Source organism: Carcharodon carcharias, chromosome 10 (assembly GCF_017639515.1).
Source record: "Carcharodon carcharias isolate sCarCar2 chromosome 10, sCarCar2.pri, whole genome shotgun sequence".
NCBI classification, from domain to species: domain Eukaryota; kingdom Metazoa; phylum Chordata; class Chondrichthyes; order Lamniformes; family Lamnidae; genus Carcharodon; species Carcharodon carcharias.
The window spans coordinates 137,041,449-137,064,292 of NC_054476.1; the positions used below are offsets into that span (position 1 = coordinate 137,041,449).

The window sequence follows — 22,844 nt, forward strand, 5'->3', positions numbered from 1 at the left end:
CTCCGCCCTCCCACTGTTTTCTCCCCCCCCCCGCCCCGTCTCCAGGGTGTCAGCGGCCGCACTACATTCTGGGAATTGTAGTTCCTTCCGGCCGGCATCGCCTGGGGTTTAATATCCGGTTCGCCAGCTGGGAACTACAAATCCCATGAGGTCCCGCTCCGGCCTGCACCCTCTGTTGACGGCTAGTGTCAGGTGCGAGCCAAGAAACGAAACTTCGTGACAAAACTTTTATTGTAATAGCCCTAGTCAGGCGGAGGAGATTTAATTGCCCAAGGCACGTAAAATGAACTCTGCAATTATAAAGATTAGAAGCGTGATAGCAATACAAATCTGCAAAAACAAAATGCGTAATCCAATTGAGCAGGCTGAGGAATGAGCTGCTGTTAAGAAGTTGGGGTTGTTTTCCTTGGAGAAGTTGAGCGATTTGATATTTCTTAAATAGTCAGAGATTAGAAAGTGTAGATTTACAAAGGGACCTGGGTGTCCTCGTCAATAAATCACTGAACGCTAATATGCAGGTATAGCAAACAATTAGGAAGGCTAATTGTATGTTAGGAAGAATATTATTGCCATAGAGGGAGTGCACCGAAGGTTCTCCAAGCTTGTTCCCAGGATGATGGAACTGGGAGGGCATTGGATAATTATTTAAATAGAAACAATGTTCAGGGTTACGAGGAAAAGGCAGGATATTGGTACTAAGTTAAATTGCTCAGACAGCCAGCCAGTGCAGATATGATGGCCCAAATAACCGCCTCCTGAACCATAACAATTCTGTGAAGAGAGATTCGTGAAACTGGGCTTGTATTCTCTAAAGTTTCAAAGAATGAGAAGTGATCTCATTGAAACCAACAAAATGTTTAAAGGGATAGACATAAGATGTGCCCCTGGTTAGGGAGTCTAGAACCAGGGGACACAATTTCAAAATAAGGGGGAAGCCACATAGGACCGAGATAAGGAGAAATGCTTTTACTCAAAGGTTTGTGAATCTTTGGGTTTTTCTGCCCCAGGGGGCTGTGGAGGCTGTCATTGAGTGTGTCTTAAGCAGAGATTGATAGATTTCTAAATAACAGTGACATAAAGAGTTATGGGGATAGTGTGGAGAAAGGGCATTGAAGTGGATGATCAGCCATGATCGTATTGAGTGGGGGAGCGGGCTTGATGGGCTGAATGGCCTATTCCTGTTCCTATGTTCTTAACAGAAGTGCTCAAAATCATGAGGGGCCTGGACAAAGTAGATAGGGGGAAACTGTTCCCATTAGTGAAAGGATTGAGAACAAGAGGGCGCAGATTCAAGGCAATAGGCAAAAGAAGCAATGGCAACATGAGGATAAACTTTTTCATGCAGCAAGTGGTTAGTATCTGGAATGCAGTGCCTGAGTGTGATGAAGGCATGTTCAGTTGAGCATTGAAGAAGAAATTGTTTTGTGATCAGAAAGGGAAGAATGTGCAGGGAAAGGGGAGAAGGCAGGTGAGTGGTACTAGATAGATTGCTCCTATGGAGAGCCAGTGCATGCATGATGGGCCAAATGTCCTCCTTTTGTGTGGCAACAATTCTTTGATTCTGTGAAGTAACATGATCCGTTTTAATTCATGCTCTTCTCAGCATTGTTGCACAGATCGTTCCTGACTTCAGGGTAATGTTGTCTCACAATTGAATAATTGTAACCATGTTTTCCATCAACCTTGTGCTCCCAAGAAATTTTATGGAAATTACTACAGCAGTTGGGTTGGATACTTTGTTCAAAGAGTTCACAAACTAGTACAAGGAAGAGCAGAGGGATCCAGTTGATGCAGGTAGATACATACTCTTCTAGAAAATATGGAATGATGAAGGGAAGGGAGCATGGGACTAGTGTTATAAATCTGCAGAGGTAGAAGAAATTCTCAATCTGAGGTGAAATTACTGGACCATTATTGTGGTACAAAGAGGTTTCTAGGACTTCTTTTAAAAAAGGTAAATTTATCCAGAAAATAGGTTAGTTTTTTTAAGTCTATTCTGTTGTAATTTTGTAATAAGTTATGCCCCACAAACTCCTTTTTCTGAAGTGATGCTTTGTTCATTGAAACAGCTCCAGTATTTAATTAGTAGAGCCATATACATTTAGACCATAGGACAGAAGAAGCGGGCCATTCGACCCATCAAGTCTCCTCTGCCGTTCAGTGAGATCATGGCTGATCTGATGATCCTCAACTCCACCTTCCTGCCTTTTCCCCATAACCCTTGACTCCCTTACTAACTAAAAACATCTATCTCAGCCTTGGATATGCTTGGCGACTCAGCCTCTACGGCCCTCTGCGGCAGATGATTCCACGGATTGACCACCCGCGGGGAGGAAATTCCTCCTCATCTGTCTTAAACGGGCGACCTCTTGCTCTGATGTGATGCCCTCTGGTCCTAGACTCAACAAGGAGAAACAACTTCTCAGCATCTACCTTGTCATGCCTCCTAAGAATATGTTCACTCATGGGATGTGGGCTTCGCCGGCTGGGCCAGCATTTATTGTCCATCCCTAGCTGCCCTTGAGGTGGTGGTGGTGAGCTGCCTTCTTGAATTGCTGCAGTCCATGTGGTGTAGGTACACCCACAGTGCTATTAGGAAGGGAGTTCCAGGATTTTGACCCAGCGACAGTGAAGGAATGGCAATACATTTCCAAGTCAGGATGACGTGTGGCCTGGAGGGGAACTTACAGGTGGTGGTGTTCCCACCATTTGCACAGTAAGATCCCACAAACAGAAATGACCAAATAATCTCTTGTTAACGATGTTGAGGGAAAAATATTGGTCAGGATATAGAGAACAGCCCTACTCTTTGCATTGTGGCATGGGATTCTTTACACAATAGAATAGGAGGGGCCTCAGTTTAATGTCTCATCCAAAGTACAGCCCTCCCTCAGTACTGCAATGGGACGTCAGCCTAGATCACGTGCTCTGGAGTGATATTTAGACCCACAGCCTTTGATTTAAGGCGGAGATTGCTACCAACTAGATCACAGCTAATATAGGCGTAGGCCTTTTCTGCCCGCTCTGGTGAATTATAAAGATCCCAAGTCACTACTTGAGGAATAGGAAAGCTCTCCTGTTGCCCTGTCCAATATTTATCCCTCAAACAGCATAATCAAAAACAGATTGAATTGTTATTCGTCTCGTTGTTGTTTGTGGGATCTTGCTGTGTGCATTTTTGGCTGCCATGTTTACCTACGCAAATGACTACACTCCAAAAAGTTATTGATTTGGATGGAAAATGATTTGGCATGACCTGTGGATGTAAAAAAATTCTATACAGATGCAGTTCTTTCATGATTATATTTTTAAAAATCAGAGTGGAAAGGAAATAATTTTATAAGAGAAGGGAATATGCTCCTTTCCTTTATGCTTTCTATTTAAAATTTTCATAATAGAAAGCAAATCAACCTTTCTGCTCTTCACATTTCAATCCCTATTTTAATGAGTCAGGGTGGTGGCCAGGAAGAAGTTGCAAGATTCTGAACTGGAAAGAGATGGTTTTGGCAAATAACTGGCAGAGGCACACCTGAGATATCAAGGGATAATGACTTGATGAAATCAAAAAAACATACAGTGGGAAAGACAGGTGAACAGAAAGATTCAAATGGTGTGGGGGGCATGCAGTGAGGGGTGGGGGAAAGGCAGTGAGCAGCTGTGAAAGAATGCACAAAGAATACTGTTGAAAAAAGAGACATGCTATCAAAGCTTTTTGACTTGCACTCATCAGGACAGCTCGCAAGATAAGCCACCAGTAAACAGTTTATACTACATGAGAAGAGAGTGCTGATTGGTTGGCAGTGGACACTGATTGCCAGAAGTGTTGCCATGGCAAATGCAGAAGAAAACAGTTAACTGCCCAGCTTTTGTTCAAATTCAAACCAGGCAGGTTGTCCTTGGAACTTATTGACTTCTCTCATTTTAAACAAAGTTAGACCAATGGCTATGAATGGAGCTTCAAAAAATAGAATTCAGCAGAGGCACCTGGGGGCCACAGCCCGTAATTACAAGCAAACACAGCAGTGGAGTGCAGTGCTGCATCTCACTGGGAAGAACTAAATCAATCAATATTGGAAATGTATATATGGGAGTTTGGAGGTTAATATCAGGAAGGCAGGTGAAGTTTAAAGATTTTTGAATGAAGAATTTCAGCTCTGTTCTTAATCAAAAGCTGAATATCATTTAAACATAAGGACACTGAAAATTCTGGACACATTTCTGGGCAGCATCTATTGAACAAAACATAGGGTTAACTTTTCAGGTCGATGACCTTTGGTCAAAACTGAAAGATGCTACAGATGAACAGCTTTAAAGCAAGTACAAAACCAGGGCATGGGCGGGGAGGGGGGGGAAGGGGAGAGGTGGGGCAGAGATGAAGAATACAATTAAATGACAAACGTGCAAGGCAAAAGGAGGCAGTAATGACAGAAATTAAAGAAAAGTGAAAAGTACTGAGGAAATGCAACTCATTACAGCAGAATACCACATTGACAAAGAGAAGCAGACAGATCATGTGGACTGTACAGTGATCGGGGATTCCCTACCCTAGCAACAGCTCATACCTTTCCCATTATCAGTTTCTCTAGTGTACCCATTCAATATTGCCAACATATGCTATTGGAAAGAAAATGGAAGCAGTGCGTCTGGTCTAAAACTGCTAAAGTCAATGTTAAGATCAGAAGCTATAATGTGCCTAAAGAAAGAAAAAAAAACCTGGCATTTATACTATGCTTTTCACAATCACTGGACATCTCAAAACGCTTTGGAGCCAATGAAATACTTTTGAAGTGTAGTCACTGTTATAACGTAGGAAGCATGACAGCCAATGGCGCACAGCAAGCTCCCTCTAACAGCAACATGATAATTATCAGATAATCTGTTTGTGATGTTGATTGAAGGATAAATATTGATCAGGACACTGGGGTTAACTCCCTTGCTCTTCTTCGAAATAGTGTAATGGGATCTTCTACATCCACGTGAGCAGGTGGATGGGATCTCGGTTTCTTGGATGTCTCATCCAAAAGAAAGCACATCCAGCAGTACATCTCAGTACTGCACTGGAATGTCAGAGTTGATTTTTGTGCTTAGGTCCTAGAGTGGAACTTGAACTAGAACCTTATGACTCTGAGCATAAGTTCTACCAACTGAGCCACAGCCACAATGAGGTGCTGTTCGTCAAGCTCATTTTGAACTACATTGCAACAGAGTAGGACTCCAAGGTCAGAGTTGCAGGGGGACCAAAAAAATTTTGGAATGACAAGGCAAGCAACTGGAAGTTCAGGGTCACACTTGGAGATAGAATGGAGATGTTCAGCAAATCAATCACCCAACTGGTCTGCCCAATGTAGGGGAAATCACAATGATAGCTGCGCACATGGTATACTAAATTGAAGTACAAGTAAAATAATCTCACCTGGAAGGATCATTTGAGGCTCTGGATGGTGGCAATGAAGGTGTTGAGGGTGACCAGGTTGTCAGAGGAAGCTGAATGGGGACAAGAGGGTGTAGGAAGATGTGTTTGGTGTTGAAATCATACAGGGAGTGGTGGAAAATGCAGAAGCTGGTGGTTTGCAAGGTGAGGACTATTGTATGGGAGGGAGTTAAGGGGCAAGGATGTAAATGTAGGAAATGGGATGGACACAAGTCAAGTGGTGGTGGGGCAAGGGGATTGAGAACAGGAATCCCAGCTGAGGAAAAAGGACATTTTGGAAACTCTTGAGGTAGGTGGCAACGTCAAAGCAGATGCGATGGAGATGGAGAAACTTCCATCATTTAACCATCTCCTTTTTCCTTTTCCCCAGCTCTACTTCCTTTGCTTCTCCCATTTTACTTACAGTCACAATGCTGGTTGATCACCCTTCTCTATTTCCTCCCATCAGTCACCCAATCTTCTTCCAATTCTACTGCATTTGAGTATCTCACCACCGCATCTTTCCATCTGGTCTGAGGCCTTCCTCTTCACCTTCTTCCTAGCAGTCCCATCTCCATCATTTGCATCACCACATTTTCTCTTTCTCACTCGATAACAGATGACCAAACTATTTTAATCTCTTAGCTATTTTCTTCAATACTCCTACAATCTTCACGGACTCCCTGATGTGCTGGTTCCTGATTTTGTTCTTTCTCATTACTCCACACATCCATCTCAGCATCTGCATCTTATTAATATTCAGTTGTTGTTCCTCTCTTTTTGATGTTGCCCAAGTTTCTGCACTAGATAAAAAGGCCTTGCTCTACTTAATATTACTTACTTTGTAACATCTTCCAACTTCGATGAAACATTATTGGCCTGAAAAGTTAATCCTATGTTTCTTTTTCAACAGATGCTTGTTGACCTGTGGAGGGTTCCCAGCATTTTGTTTTTACTTCAGATTTTCAGAATCTGCAGTGTTTTGCATTTTTAAATTTAATCATTTACATGTGTCCTTAATTATACAGTATTAACTATTAGGAATTTAAGAGTTTTAGTTTGCTGCAATGAATAGATGCTCAGGAATATAACTACTTTGCACTCCGTGAATTCATCAAGCACCCCAGTCAGGTACAGCAGAGATTGGAAAGAACAGTCAAGCTCTCAATGGTATGGAGAGGCAATGCCTTACCCATTAATCTAAGCTATAGTTTCTAGCAGAAAAATGGTGAGAAATTATTGAAGCTAGCATATGCATGGTGATAACAGTTAAGGATTTCAAGATGGCCATAATTGGAGTACAATAATCACTTGGTTCAGATCACGGGACAACAGAATTTCTGGAGTGGAGCTCGTGCTTTTGTTTCTTCTCCTGAGGTAGATGTTTTTTAACCACGTTCCAGCCAGCAACTTTCCCCACTGTAGAATTTTCCAGTCTAATTAGAGATGGGATTGAGAATACAGACAAGAACATTTGGAATACATACATTAAATGGGGAAGAATGTTGAATTTTAAAATATTGACTTTGCCCATGGGAACATATGAACATGGGAACAGGGAAGATTCCATTAGATCGAAAAATAGCAAATGTAGCTCCTTTATTCAAAAAGGGAGGGAGACAGAAAGCAGGAAACTACAAGCCAGTTAGCTTAAAATATGTTACAGGGAAAATGTTAGGAGCTATTATTAAAGACGTTAAAGCGGGGCACTTAGATAAGTTCAAGGCAATCAGGCAGAGTCAACATGGTTTTGTGATGGGGAAATCATGTTCAACTAATATATTAGAGTTCTTTGAAGAAGTCACATGTGCTGTGGATAAAGGGGAACTGGTGGATGCATTGTACGTAGATTTCCAGAAGGCATTTGAGAATGTGCAACATCAAAGGTTATTGAGGAAAATAAAAGCTTGTGGTGTAGGGGGTAACATATTGGTATGGACAAAAGATTGGTTTAGCTAACAGGAAACAGAGGATAGCCATAAATGGTTCTTTTTTTGATTGGCGGGATGTAACAAGTGGTGTCCCATAGGAACCAGTGCTGGGGTCTCAACTCAAAATTTACAACTTATATAAATGACTTGAACAGACAGAAGGTGTGGTTGCTAAATTTGCTGACATCACAAAGACAGGTACGAAAGTAAGTTACGAAGAGGACGTAAGGGGGCTACAAAGTGACATAGATAGGTTATGGGGTGGGGAGGGGGGCAAAGGCCTGGAAAATGGAGTATAATGTGAGAAATGTGAAATTGTCCATTTTGACAGGAAGAAGCATATTATCTAAATAATGAGAGATTGCAGAGCTGAGATTCAGAGGGATCTGGGTGTCTTAGTGCATGAATCACCAAAGGCTAGTATGCAGGTACAACAAGTACTTAGGAAAGCTAATAGAATATTATTGTTTATTGCGAGGGGAATTGAATATAAAAGTAGGGAGGTTATGCTTCAGTTGTACAGGGCACTGCTTAGACCACATCAGGAGAACTGCGTACAGCACTGGTCTCTTTATTTAAGGAAAGATGTAAATGCTTTAGAAACAGTTCAGAGAAGGTTTACTCGGCTAATAACAGGAATGGTGGATTCTCTTATCAGGAAAGGTTAGACAGATTAGGCTTGTATCCCACTGGAGTTTTGAAGAGCAAAAGATTACCTGATTGAAACCTTTAAGATCCTGAGGGGTCTTGACAGGGTGGATGTGGAGATGATGTTTCCTCTTGTGGGAGAATCTAGAACTAAGGCTCATGGTTTAAAAATAAGGGGGTCACCCATTTAAGACAGAGGTGAGGAGAATTTTTTTCCCTCAGAGGGTCATGGTCTTTGGAACTGTCTTCCTCAAAAGACAGTGGAAACAGGGTTTTGAATATTTTTAAGGGAGCTGGATAGATTCTTGATTAACAAAGGGGGTGAAAGGCTACCGGGGTTGGCAGAAGGTTACAATCAGATCAGCCATGATCTTATTGAATGGCAAAGCAGGCTTGGAGGGCCAAGTGGGCTACACCTGCTCCATGCTTGTATGGCTGTCCTATGACGAGAGATTGGGTACTCTGGGCCTGCATTCTCTAGAGTTTCGAAGGATGAGAGGTGATCTCATTGAAATTTACAAAATACTTAGGGGGTTAGACGGGGTAGGTGCAGGTAAGATGCTTTTCCTGGTTGAGGAACCAGGAGGTTCCTCTAGAACCAGAGGACACAATTTCAAAATAAGGGGGAAGTCACTTAGAACTGACTTGAGGAGAAATCTTTTAACTCAGAGGGTTATGAATCTTTGGAATTCTCTACCCCAGAGGGCTGCGGAAGTTCAGTCATTGAGTATGTTTAAAGCAGAGATTGACAGATTTCTAAGTGTCCATAATGTAAAAGGATATGGGGATACTGTAGGAAAAAGGCATTGAAGTGGATGATCAGCCATGATTGTATTGAATGGCAGAGCAGTAGGCTCGATGAACTGAATGGCCTAATCTTGTTCCTATGTTCCTAACCTTGTGCTCATTTCTCTCCTTTCCCATTTATTTAGCCACTCTTGCAAATAGCATTAGGTCGTGCAGACTGAAGCTAAGCTAAAACTATTTCCATTGTTATTTACTTTGAAGTAATTTTAGTCACTCACCTATCCTAAAATATTGAAAATGAAAACAGATACAATGTCTATTTAGCTCACCAATTTCTTTATCCTCATAAATAATCTGACCTGACATTTTATTTATAAAAATTACTGACTTATTTCAATACAGGATTCATTCAAGAATCTGATAAAAATAGCCTACAAAATAAAAAATATAATTCTGTAGAATTCCAATATTAAAACTAGATATACATTTGGTAAAATGTCACTTTCATTGTCCCATTCCCAAATAGCTGATATTTTACAAAACTGAAGTAGGGAGCAAACTAGTTTAAAATTCAAAATTAGTTTAAACTTAAGCTCATTTAGTAAAAGAATTTCCAAAACGCTAACTTCAATCACCCTGACATAACACCAAAGTTATATTTGAGCACAGTTAATTTACAATATATTAACATTTATTTAAATCAAAATCTAAATATTTGACAGTAAAGCAGATCACTACCTGTTTGCTTAGAGAAAACCAGGATCAGTGGTTTCTGAAGAGGCAATTTGACAGGTTGGAATAATTTGAATTGTGTGTCCATTTATTAATTAAAAATAGGCCAAGTCCTCTCACAACAGGTCAATACTCAAACCACCACCTAGCTGCAGTAAATTTGGAAAAATTGATTCTGGATTCTGAGCTTACTTTTTGCACTTCCCTCACTAATAAAAGCCTGGTTATGGCTCATGTGCACGGTGCATTGGTGGACAATTTGCCAAGACATTATTCTGATACCATAATTTCCCCCAAAAGTGTTCCTGATTATAGGGGCTGGAGTGGAGAGCAGCTGTTTCCCCAGTGGGGTGGCAGAAAAAGTCAGAAGAAGCTCACTATTCTTGTAAATCTCTAGGCAAACATTTATAAAGCTACAAAGGCCTGGAGGCAGACTGACACACCCATTGCATCTTTTTTTAACCAGGCAACAGCATACGGATATGGGTTAAATAACTTAAATACCATGTTTTTTGTAGCTATCCCAAAACTGAGTTTATAATGGAGGTCACTTATGCTTGATGCTTTAGAGTAGTAATTTTATACAGGAACACCCTGAAACCTCAGTGCTATATCCACGAGCTCTTTCCCCAGTGCCTCTTGGTTCCCTCCGTGGCTGAACTCTTCCGATAACTCCCTAAAGGTACAGCATATCCGCCTTGACTTGATATCTTCCCTGTATATGCCATGTTTCCATTTATATCGTGCATCCCCATATAAAGCAATTAAAGATCTCCTTGGCAAATTAATGGCTACCTCTACATCTTTGTAAGGGACTGGCCTTTGACCTGTGTCACTAGTCCTTTTCATGCTACAGTTGTCTATCCAATGAACTGGAATGTTATCTCCATGGAAATTAAAGATGCTCTCTGAATTACCAGTTACTGGATCATATGATGGTGCATTGCACACCATTTCATTACAATGTAGCGGGATGAAATTCTCTGAGTCAAAAGACATTGATAATGTGGTTTCAGACAGCAGGTTCACGCTGACCAGACGCTCGCCCCACAGCCACCAGTCATCAAAGTGTGGGTCAATGGAAGAGCCTCGTTCTGGTCTATAATCCAGGTTACATTGCTCCACAGGAAGAAAGCTTTTCAACATAGGGTGTTGTATCATTCGGTTTATGAGGAGATGGCTGAAGCATGGCAGGCCACTGAAGCTTCCCACTTTCAACTTGTGCTTTTTAAAATTCACTTTTGGGCCATAGTCCTGTATGTTGACAAAGAAAAACATGAGTAATACTGAACAAAAACACCAGAAAAGTAACTACAGTATTGTTGTTGAAAAAAGAAACACGCTATCTAAGCTTCTCGTCTTATACTCATCGGGATACCTCACAAGAAATTACCGAACAGTAACATGGGAACAACCATTTATACTGCATGCGAAGAGCATACTGATTGGTTAGCAAATGGACTCTGATTGGTGGAGGCGTTGCCACGGTGAATGCAGGTTTGAATTTGAACAAATCTGGGCAGTTAACTGCTCCGTCCTGCATTCTCCATGGCAATGCCTCCAACAATCAGAGCCCACTTGCCAACTAATCAGCTCTCTCTTCCTATGCAGTATAAACTGTTGTACCCCTGTTACAGTTTGGTAATTGCTTGTGAGATATCCTGAGGAGTGCAAGATGAAAAGCTTAGTTATCGTGTGTGTCTCTTTTTCAGCAATATTCAAGTTCTGTACTACTGAACTACTACAGTATTGTTAACAATTAGATTATTATTTTTAATTTTAAAACTTCTCATCAAACCATTGTGGATGGAATAGTAGGCAAAATAAAAAAAGCCAATTTTCACAGGTGTAACATCATAGAACCAAACAATAGAAAGCAGCTTTAATTGATAGTCTGAGATAAAAGGCTGTATTTTTCCCCAAGTGGAATGCACAAAGTATTTTAAATCAATTAACTTATACACAGGGAGTGCTGCAGTTTTGGAAATTCCATCTTTTGGATGGAACATTAAACAGAAATTTCCATTTGCCCTCTCAGGAGAATGTAAAAGAACCAATGGGACTATTCAAAGAACAGCAGAACAGTTCTCCCAATGAATCAACTTTTAGCCCTCAACCTATATTGCTAAAAATGAGATAATCTATTCACTGATTGCTTGTTTTGTAATCTTGCTGTACACATATTGGTTCCCTTGTTTCCTTGTGTTACAGTAGTGACTGCACTTCAAAAAGTACTGTGAAGCGCTTTGAAATAGCCTGATGATATGAAAGTTGCTAGATAAATACATAATGTTTCCTTTCAGATCAAGGCAAGCATCATGATATGACAAACATGTCAACTTGCTCAACTGACTGCAAATCCCTTTACTTTCCTCATTACCTTGTCCGCTTCATTCACCGATATTTAACTGAGCACAATGTCAGCCACGGTCCACTCATCAACTCACATTTAAAAAAAAAATCAATTATCCACTCAAGTTCATTTTAAGTTTGTTCTGATATGAAATTCAAATATTCTTTTCTATAAACTTATCCCAGAATGGAACTACACTGAGACCAATGTGATATTAAATTATAACACTCGAAGATCTAAATGACATTCAAAAGAAATGGAATTGGATTAATGATTGTGCATTATTATGATGTTTGCTTGTGGTTACCTATCTCAGTAACTCCTTCAACTCAATGGATCATTTAAACAAAAATATTCAGCAAAAAGAAAAATGAAAGCTCAGTGGGGTGCTTCCAGTTAGCCAACATGGTGTTCAACATCATGTTCCATGAGGCTGAGGACAATACTATATTGAACATATAGAACACAGGAAAGCAAACTTTCAAACTAGGAAACCCAGAATGATCAGTGTAAGTATGAGTGCATTTTTTTAAACAATAGTGGCAGGTTACTTTAGGATCCTAAGTTTGATTTGCACTAAAGAACCCTCTCTAAGGCAACAGCATATAACCAATCATGTATTTGTAAGGACTGATAAGTGGCAGGATCAATGTAATTGGGCGATGTAGCACAGATTGTCCCACAAGTGATGGAAAGTTGGTTTGTGCCAATGCCAAGACTCTGTCAAACAGGAAAGAAATTAATATTAAGTTTCTACCTCTAATCACTCAAAATAACCAAAAACTTAATATTCTGTCATTCACCCAGGCAAAAAAAGAAGTGTTGTAAAGCTGGATGTGTAAAAGTGTTCCGACAATGACCCATAAGAGCATGTTTTTCCTCTGAGACAGGGAAAGCTAACCTGTTTCTTGCGTCCAGACTGTGAGGGTTTCCACTCATTGCTATCCATCAGGCTCACCAGTTCTGTTTCCTCCTCTTCATTCACAAAATTGTCTGATAAAAATACTCCAGGAAATGGAAAAGTCCAGCCACTTAAACTAGAAGAGTCATCCCCCACTGCCAAGCCCGATGCAGGGTGATAAATGAAGTGGTACTTTTTCTGTGGAAAGAGCATTTGTGACAGTGTTTCAACTCCTTCAGGAACATTGACGAAATGAACATTTAGCCCACTAGCAAGCAAGTAAGGGAGTTAACTCATACAGACTTAAAAGGTTAACTTTGTTTCTCTCTCCACAGATGCTGCAAGACCTGATGAGTTTTTCCAGCATTTTCTGTTTTTATCCCCAATTCCCAGCATCTGCAGTCTTTTGCTTTTATTTTAGAGTTAATTCATATACAAGCAAGAAAACATCAGAGATAAGACTGACTTGTTTGTACAAAAGAAAAAGGCAAAGATTTAAAAAGTTGAGACACTGGGACAAGATCTGGTGTATAACTACAAAACAGTGTAGTTATCCCAGTGTCAGCTACTTTGTTTCCTAGAGGTGCTTAGCAGGGGTCAATTGCCCAGGATGGGGTGTTCCATTGGAAAAATACCAAGATGGCGGGAGCTATTGAAATAAATTGTAAAAGTATTCTATGAAATATCTAAGGCACTTAAAGGAGAGCCATTTCTCACTGCTCAGTAAAATTGATAACATTACTATGGTATAAGGGTCTGGCACATATAGGGTTAACGTGGGACTGAGCCCAGTACCGCTCACAGTGATATAAGAGAGCACATGACCCACACCTAGGAGTCACTCTAGGTGTTAGACAGAGCCAAGTGCACAAGTAAGCATGGAAACAGCTCTTAGCTTGAACCCTTTACTGTGTATATGTACATAGTGCTTGTAGTTAATAAGTATATAGAGTTAACCTACTTAAAACTGTGGCAACTTCATTAAGACCTACCAAGCAATAACCAATACCCTACAACAATTACCATTTTAGAACCAACAATCTACAATATCTTTTAAAGTGGAGTGAGCACTGCTATTACCTCATCAATGTTTTGAATTTAGGCAGCATAAGGACACAGTTGCCACATGATCCATGAGCTAGAACTTTCTTCGGTTCAACATCTGCAAGACTGAAACTATTCTAGTTGGTTCCCATCAGAATTTTGCACCTCAGACACCAACTGCTTGTTCACATGAAACTGAAATGTGGTGACCTGAGCCACACTTTACTTTAAACATCACATTAATACATTGCCAAGACCACTCATGTCCACTTTTGTTCCAAATCACAAGGGGTGAAACTTCCCTATTGGCAGAAAGGTCGAGATTTATGGTGATTGGCAAAAGAAGTGAAGGTGACATGAGAAAAAACTATTTTTATTCAGAGTGTAGTTGCAATCTGGAATGCCTGGTGAAGGCAGATTCCGTCGTGGCTTTTAAAAGGGAATTGGATAAGCACTTCAAGGGGAAGAAAATGCAGGGACAGAGAATGATTGGTTAAATTGCTCATACCGAAAGCCAGCTTACACTTGATGGGTTGAATGGCCTCCTTCTCCTGTGCCGTAACCATTCTATGGTTCTACTCCACAGGTCCACCATACACAAATATCCATTATCTAATCTTCAGCCCAGCTCCTATTCCGCACACAGTCTGCACATCCATCTGAACCATCCTTCATCAGATCCCTATTTCCCCCATAAGTCAATCTCAAGATTGTGTTCATTGTCAAATTGCTCCATGGCCCCACTCAAACCTTGTCCCATTCTATGTCTCAGCACATCCTCCCTTATCTCTTCCATCAAAAAAAATCGTCCCACCCATTGTGCAGTCATGCTCCTTAACTTCTCTCCCACTCAATACCCTCCACTCCTTGGAGGGTTTTGCTGTATGGAAGGTCTTGTTTGAGGCAACTTTTTATTCATTCATGGATGTGGGTTTCACTTGCTGGGCCAGCATTTATTGCCTGTTCCTAGTTGCCCTTGAGATGGTGGCGGAGAGCCACTTTCTTGAACCGCTGCAGTCCATGTGGTGTAGGTACACCCACAGCGCTATTAGAAGGGAGTTCCAGGGTTTTGATCCAGCGACAGTGAAGGAAAGTCAATATATTTTCAAGTCAGGATGGTGAGTGACTTGGAAGAGAACTTCCAGGCAGTGATGTTCCCATCGATCTGCTGCCCTTGTCCTTCTAGGTGGTAGTGGTCATGGGTTTGGAAGGTGCTATCGAAGGAGGCTTGGTGAATTCCTGCAGTCCATCTTGTAGATGGTACACACTGCTGCCACTGTGCGTTAGTGGTGGAGGGAGTAAATGCTTGTGGATGGGGTGCCAATCAAGCGGGGCTGCTTTGTCCTGCACGGTATCAAGCTTGTGTTGTGGGAGCTACACTCATCCAGGCAAGTGGGGAGTATTCCATCACACTCCTCATTTGTGCCTTGTAGATGGTGAACGGGTTTTGGGGAGTCAGGAGGCGAGTTACCCGTCATAGGATTCCTAGCCTCTGACCTGCTCTTGTAGCCACAGCATTTATATGGCTAGTCCAGTTCAGTTTCTGGTCAATGGTAACCCCCAGGATGTTGATAGTGGGGGAATCAGTGATGATAATGCCATTGAACTTCAAGGAGCAATCGTTAGATTCTCACTTGTTGGAGATGGTGACTGCCTGGCATTTGTGTGGCACGAATGCTACTTGCCACTTGTCAGTCTAAGCCTGGATATTGTCCAGGTCCTGCTGCATTTGGACATGGACTGCTTCAGTGTCTGAGGATTCACGAATGGTGCTGAACATTGTGCAATCATCAGTGAACATCCCCACTTCTGACCTTATGATGGAAGGAAGGTTACTGATGAAGCAATTGAAGATGGTTGGCTGAGGACACTACCCTGAGGAACTCCTGCAGTGATGTCCTGGAGCTGGGATACCTGACCTCCAACAACCATCTTCCTTAGTGCTAGGTATGACTCCAACCAGTGGAGCGTTTTCTCCCTGATTCCCATTAATTCCAATTTTGCTAGGGCTCCTTGATGCTACACTCGGCCAAATGCGGCCATGATGCCAAGGGCAGTCACTCTCAGCTCACCTAAGGAGCTCAGCACTTTTATCCATATTTGAACCAAGGCTATAATGAGGTCAGGAGCTGAGTGACCCTGGCGGAACCCAAACTGGGTGTCAGGGAGCAAGTTATTGCTAAGCAGGTGCCGCTTGATAGCACTGTTGATAACCCCTTCCATTACTTTACTGATATGGACAGTAGACTGATGGGGCGGTAATTGGAGGGTTGGATTTGTCCTGCTTTTTGTGTACAGGCCTCACCTGGGCAACTTTCCACATAGCCGCGTAGATGCCATTTCTGTAGCTGTACTGGAACAGCTTGACCAGGGACGCGTCAAGTTCTGGAGCACGTATTCAGTACTATTGCTGGAATATTGTCAGGTTGGTTGTGGGATTGCTTAGCTCTGTCTACTACTTGCTGCTTATGCTGTTTGGCACGCAAGTAGTCTTGTGTTATAACTTCAACAGGTTGACACCTCATTTTTAGATATATGCCTTTACACTATCCAGTCTCTTCAGCCTTTTCTTGTTATCACGTAGAGTGAATCGAATTGGCTGAAGGCTGGCATCTGTGATGCTGGGGACCTCCAGAGGAGGCTGAGATGGATCATCCACTCAGCACTTCTGGCTGAAGGTTGTTGCAAATGCTTCAGCCTTATCTTTTGCTGGGGGGATATCTGTGCATACTCCTCCTCCAGTGAGTTGTTTAATTGTCCACCACCATTCATGACTGTGGCAGTACTGCAGAGCTTAGATCTAATCCTTTTGTTGTGGGATCGTTTAGTTCTGTCTACCACCTGTTCCTTTGCTGTTTGGCATGCAAGTAGTCATGTAGTAGATATAGCTTCACCAGGTTGACACCTCATTTTTAGGTATGCCTGGTGCTGCTCCTGGCATGCCCTCCTGCAATCTTCATTGAACCAGGGTTGATCCCCTGGCTTGTTGATAATCATAGTGCAGGGGTTATGCTGGGCCATGAGGCTACAGATTGTGTTCAAGTACAATTCTGCTGCTGCTGCTGACCCACAGCACCTCATGGATGCCCAGTCTTCAGTTATTAGGTCTGCTCGAAACCTATTCCATTTAGCACAGTGGTAGTGCCACAAAACAGAATGGAGGGTATCGTCAATATGAAGGCAGGTGCACCTGCAGCAGGCAGGTGGTGAGGATGAGGTCAAATACGTTTTTCCCCCTTGTTGGTTCCCTCACCACCTGCCGCAGACCCAGTCTAGCAGCTATATCCTTTAGGACTCGGCCTGTAATGGTGCTACCAAGACACTCTTGGTGATGGACATTGAAGTCCCCACCCAGAGTACATTCCTTACCCTTGCCACTCTCAGTGAACCATTCAAGTGATGTTTAACATGAAGGAGCACTGATTCATTAGTTGTATGTGGTAATCAGCAGTAAGTTTCCTTGCCCATGTTTGACCTGATGGTTGGAGGGGCCGGAGTTGATGTTGAGGACTGTACTCCCTCCTCTGCAGGAGATTCCATGAGGATGACTAGTCTGTATGATTGATGTACGAGTCTGCGAGGGTGACTAGTCTGTGAGACAGCTCTCTAGGACTTTGCAGAGCTGATGCCGGGTAGTCTGTCCAATTTCATTTCCTTTTTTGAGACTTTGTAGCGGTTTAATACAACTGAGTGGCTTGTTGGGCCATTTCAGAGAGCATTTAAGAGTCTGCGCTCACAGATTGATTTTATTGAATTCAAATTCCACCATCTGCCATGGCGGGATTCAAACCCAGGTACCCCCCAGAGCATTACTCTAGGTTTCTGGATTACTAGTCCAGCGACAATACCACTGCGCCTTTGCCTTCCCCTAAACTTGGACCCATAACTTTCTAGGTTCAGTCGCAGAGACAGAAGTTAGAGCCAGAGTCAAATATGACTGGGTGTAAGATCCTGTACCAGTCTCAGTCTAAGTGAAGGGGTGCACTGCACCCTCAAGTGCTTTTCAGCTGCTGACTGACCTGCTCTGTATTTCCGCCATTTTCTGATCTCGTTTCAAGTTTCCAATATTGCAGGTTTTATATAACAATTATTATATTATAAATTACAATTATCTTAACACAAAACTAAAATGCTGCTGGGAATCCGAAAATAGACAATGGTGGAAATCCACAGCGGGTTCAGGTAGCATATGTGGAAAGAGCAAAAGTTTAATGTTTCAGGATTTATCGTTGTCGTTGCTCTAACCACACATCTATTAATAAATCAGTTTTCACTGCTCAGCTCCAGCGTTTGGTTTATTCTCTTACCTGCTGGAACTGGGCAAACCGTTCAAGCCCGCCCCGCTCACACATCAGGCACGAACGGATCCCTTTGCAGCCGCAGCTTGGCTGTCCGGTGCTCTCCGCGGCCATGGTCCCCTATTTCTTCCCCTCCGACTCAAAGCCACCGGTCCGAACCTAGGAAGGCCGCCATAGCAGTCACTACATCAGGTCCAGAGAAGGCCAAGTTGGAGCCGCCAAAGAGCGGAGAATACGCAGGCGCAGGTGCCAACCGCCGTCACAGTGCGGAGAGTGCGCAGACGTCACTGATAGCGCGCAGATACTAGCTGGCGTTAGAGAGCGGAGAGTGCGCAGATGTCAACCGCCGTCAGAGAGCGAAAAGTGCGCAGGCGCTAACCGACTCGCGAGTATCGGAGCTCGGCCTGAAATCGGCGGGAAACTTTCCACTGGATCCAGCAGCAACCGGCCAAGAGCCGGTAACTAATCCAGGCTAAACGCGGTGAAAGTCAGTGTATAGTCTCTGTGGATACCGCGGGGCCTGATTTAAATAATTTAAAGATTGAATATTATCGAGCCGGACCGGCCGGGCCCGAGATACCCGTTGCTGTTTGGGAATTTGCTCCATAGCAAAATCTGCACCGGTTCAGGTGAGGAAACTGCTCATTACGGTTTGGTGCCTCTGGTCAAAAAATCATGTGAATGGCAGTCATTTAAAGAAAGACAACATTGCATTTCTATAGCGCCGTTCGCATCCATTACTTTTGGAGAGCGGTCATTGCAGCGATGTACGGAAGCCTTCATCCATCTAATTTGTGTAGAGCAAGATTCCACAAGCAGCAATGACCAGATAATCTGTTTCTGGTGATGTTGGCTGAGAAATGAAATGTTGGCAAGTCACCGTGGGGAAACCAGGGCATATGAGACACCGTTTGATGGCCTGGATTTCCTATATTCATTGTGACTAGGCTGTCAAAGCTCACTGTTGCTTGCTACTGGGTAAAACTGCCAGCAACATCTGGTGTATGCACGTGTAGTTAAGGACGGGAATCAAGATATTTCTGTCAGTTAAGCCCTGCTCCCCCACAGGCTATGCTGTTGCAGTCTGCACAGATGGGAATCTGCACAGAAATCACTGCTAAGGTGTGAATTTAGGCTAATTATCCAAAGACTGATGATACAACTGAAGCCTTGTTCAATCAGCAGTAAATGAGTTTTCAACAGTAATAGTCATCATTGCATATACACAAATGTACATAAAAATATTAGAAATAGGAGCAGGAGTAGGCCATTTGGCCCCTCAAGTCAGCCCTGCCATTCAGTAAGATTATGGCTGATCTACCCCAAGCCTCGACTCTTTTGTGCACTTCTCATAGCCCTCAACTCTCCGATATTTCAAAAATGTACCTATCTCTGTAAATACGTTCAGTGATCTAGCCTCCACAGCTCTCTGAGGTAGAGAATCCCAGGCATTTACTACCCCCTGAGAGAAGAAATTCCTTTGCATCTGTTTAAATGAGTGCCCCCTTATTCTGTAACTATGTTGCCCAGTTCAGGATTCCCCCACTAGTGGAAACATCTCAACATCCAGCCTGTCAAGCCCCCTCAGTTTATTGTACATTTCAATAAGATCACCCCTCAATTTTCTAAACCCGAATGAATGAAGGCTTAAACTGTTTAGCCGTTCTTGAAGTCAGCCTAGTGAATCTCTTTTGAACTGCCTCCGAATCCCAGTATATCCTTTCATAAATACGGAGACCAAAACTGTATATATCACACACGCACTCACACCACTGAAACAGACCAGTTGGCCCAACCAGTCAATGCTGGAGTTTGAGCTCCACTTGAGCCTTCTCCCATCTTTTCCCATCCAAATCTACAATCATAACCATCTATCCCCTTCTCCCTCATATGCTTGTCTCAGTTCCCCTGGATTTATATACAGTATTCACCTCAACCATTCCTACAGTAGCATGTCCCACATTCTCATCACTCTTTGGGTAAAGAGGTTTCTCTTGAATTCCCTATTGGATTTCTTGGCAACTGTCTTATATTGATGGCCTCTAGTTATCATCATTCCCAAAAGAGGAAACATTCTCTCTGTACCCTCTCTATCAAAACCTTTCAGAATTTTAAAGAGCTCATTTAGGTCACCCCTCAACCTTCTTTTCTCAAGAGAAAAGCGACCCAGCCTGTCAGTCCTCTCCTGATATGGAAAGCCCCACACTTCTGGTATCATCCTTATAAATCTTTTCTACATGCTGTACATTGTCTCCATATCCTTTTTATACTATGGCCACCAGAATTGCACACAGTGCTCTAGGTGTGGTTTAACCAAAGTTCAATACAGGTTCAGCATAACTTCCCTACTTTTCAATTCCATCCCTCTAGAAATAAAACCTTCTGCTTGGTTTGCTTTTTAATGGCCTTGTTAATTTTTGGCACAACTTTTAGTGATTGATGCCTTTGCACTCTGTGGTCCCTTTGTTCCTCTATCCCAATCTACACTTACAACTTTGAAGGACTAAGTGACCTCCCTAATTTTCCTACCAAAATATGCTATCTCACATTTATTTGTGATGAACTTCATTTGACAATTATTTGCCCATTCTATAAGTTTATTAATGTCTCCCTGAATTTTTTTGTGGTCCTCCTCAGTATCGACCATACCCCCTCCCCAGTTTGGTGTCACCCACACATTTGGAAATTGTATTTTTAGTTCCAAAGTCCAGGTTGTTAATGTCAACAGTGACCCCAGCACTGATCCTTGTAGAACACCATTTCCCACCTTCTGACACTGAATAACTACCCTTTACTCCCGCTCTCTGCTTGCTATCTTGAAACCAGCTAGCAATCCATCCTGCCACTTGTCCCCTGACTCCACATTCTCTGACCTTGTTCATTAGCCAACTATGAGGCACCTTATCGGAAACTTTTGGAAAATCCAGATAAATTACAGCTACTGCATTACCATTATCTACCCTCTCTCTTGCCTCCTCAAAAAATTCAATAAGGTTGACTAAGCAACATTTTCCCTTTTGAAATCTATGCTGACTTCATTATTAAATTTCACATTTCTAATTGTTCTATTTTGTCCTATGAAGAAGGATTCAAGAAGGAATCTACATTCCCTAGATTTTTTTTTAAATTTGTGGATGCAATCCTGACGGACTAGGGGTTTTATCCTCTGTGAGCTTGTTTCCTTTATTCGCTGCATCCGCAATTTTATTTTAGTTACACTGATCCTATTAAAATTTGCAGTTAGCAGAAGAACCTCTCTGACCCTGAAAAATTAAACTTGAGTATAGAGCCTCATTCCCTCAAGAAAATTGATGTTGCAGATTACCTTAAAATAATTTTAGTTTTTGTAGTTTGCTTACGACTTTTGAAATCACATCTATATGATCCAATCTTTATTTTGTTTCCTCTACAATGATTTAAATTTAACTGATATTTCCTGTGACCTACTGCCTGTTTTGCTTTCTGTGAGGGTTTTTCAGTCTGACTGAACAGCTTTCTTGCTGTTTAGCCTGCTCACAGAATTCAAACAGACACCAGAAGATTAGAAATTTTCACTGACAAGTGGGCTAAAAGTCTGTGGAAACTATATGCAACGGAAACAGCAAAAACTGTCCCTTTGCTACTCATAGGAAAATCCGGGTCATTTTCTGATTTGAAAGGTGGCACATCCAACAGTGCAGCACTCCCTCAGTACTGAACTGGAGTGTCAGCTGGGATTTCGTGCTCAGGTCTCTGGAGTTGGACCACAACCTTCTGACTAGAGTGCTACCAAAGTGCTACCAGCTGAACCACAGCTGACAACATTTATCTATTTTGTAATCATTAGATTTATTCAACGTTAAAATATTTATAACTGCCTGATGTGTTGTCTCTCTGCAGCAAGGAAACAAAATCACTCCTTATCTTAATACCTTATTATGGTATTAACAAGTAACAAACAGAAACATTTTTATTTGATCATTGAGCTGAACCTGTCCTCTGATGTTTAGTTACATATTTACTTTTTGGTCATGTTACATAAGGTCACAGGATAATTAAATTGGTTTAGTTACCAACAATGTAAACGATCAATCATTTGAATTGTGATGTAAAATAACAAGAGAAGATGTTTCGAGCTAAAATTTCAAACAATCCAAGTTAAACAGTCTCTGAATAGGAGATTATATCAAAGTGGTAGACATGCAATCAGTCTGACAATTGCATTGCATTTAAAAGGCTACCTTTTAGGAGTTGCTTATAACTACAAAAGATGGCTCGCTAGTTTGAGCTTGGTGATTTTTGTAAGCAAATGACTTAAATAAATTTGAGATCTTATGCCATTGGATAATCAGAATTTTCACATCCTTATGCTGAGAACTGATTGTGTGAATTCCACTGTCACCTTTCAGTTGGAGCATGAGAAATATCATTTGATGTACCCATTTTGTGTAGGATTATTTACAATTGGTTGATATACAGAATTTGGATACAGACGGACATAGCATAACTAACTGGAAGGTGGGATTAGATTGGTTAACTTTTGTTTGGGCAACATGGATGCATTGGGCCAAAAAGCCTGTGTGTAATTCTTTTAATGTTTCTGTGTAACTAGTAAATTACAAACAAGCTAAAATGACAGCTTGAGAATCCAGTATTTTCTGCACTCTTGACATATGATATGTAGGCCACTTAATTGAGCCCAGTCCATCAGAACATCTTGGTGTCAGAATTCTTGGCGAAGAATTCTTGTGTTGACATAGCTTATGGTTGACATCAGGTGCCTTGGATGTGAGGGTCTTCT

General features: G+C 41.9%; 2 protein-coding genes across 3 annotated transcripts in view; one reads left to right on the plus strand and one right to left on the minus strand.

The window, feature by feature from the left end:
- Positions 1-9,055: 9,055 nt before the first annotated feature.
- alkbh4 (alkB homolog 4, lysine demthylase) lies at positions 9,056-18,330 on the minus strand. The gene is made up of 3 exons (XM_041196804.1): positions 18,074-18,330; positions 12,723-12,920; positions 9,056-10,722 (listed from the first exon to the last, which is right to left on the minus strand). Exons 1-3 carry the CDS (start codon positions 18,176-18,178, stop codon positions 10,048-10,050), a joined length of 978 nt encoding a protein of 325 aa, XP_041052738.1. The 5' UTR covers positions 18,179-18,330; the 3' UTR covers positions 9,056-10,047.
- Positions 18,331-18,394: 64 nt separating this feature from the next.
- The window catches only part of lrwd1 (leucine-rich repeats and WD repeat domain containing 1), a 48,334-nt gene continuing 43,884 nt past the window's right edge, over positions 18,395-22,844 (plus strand). The window contains exon 1 of one of the 2 annotated variants that reach the window (XM_041198111.1): positions 18,395-18,693. The gene's annotated coding sequence lies outside the window, so the exon portion shown is untranslated. The remainder of the gene's footprint in view (positions 18,694-22,844) is intronic. The other variant, XR_005944276.1, reaches the window with a different exon arrangement.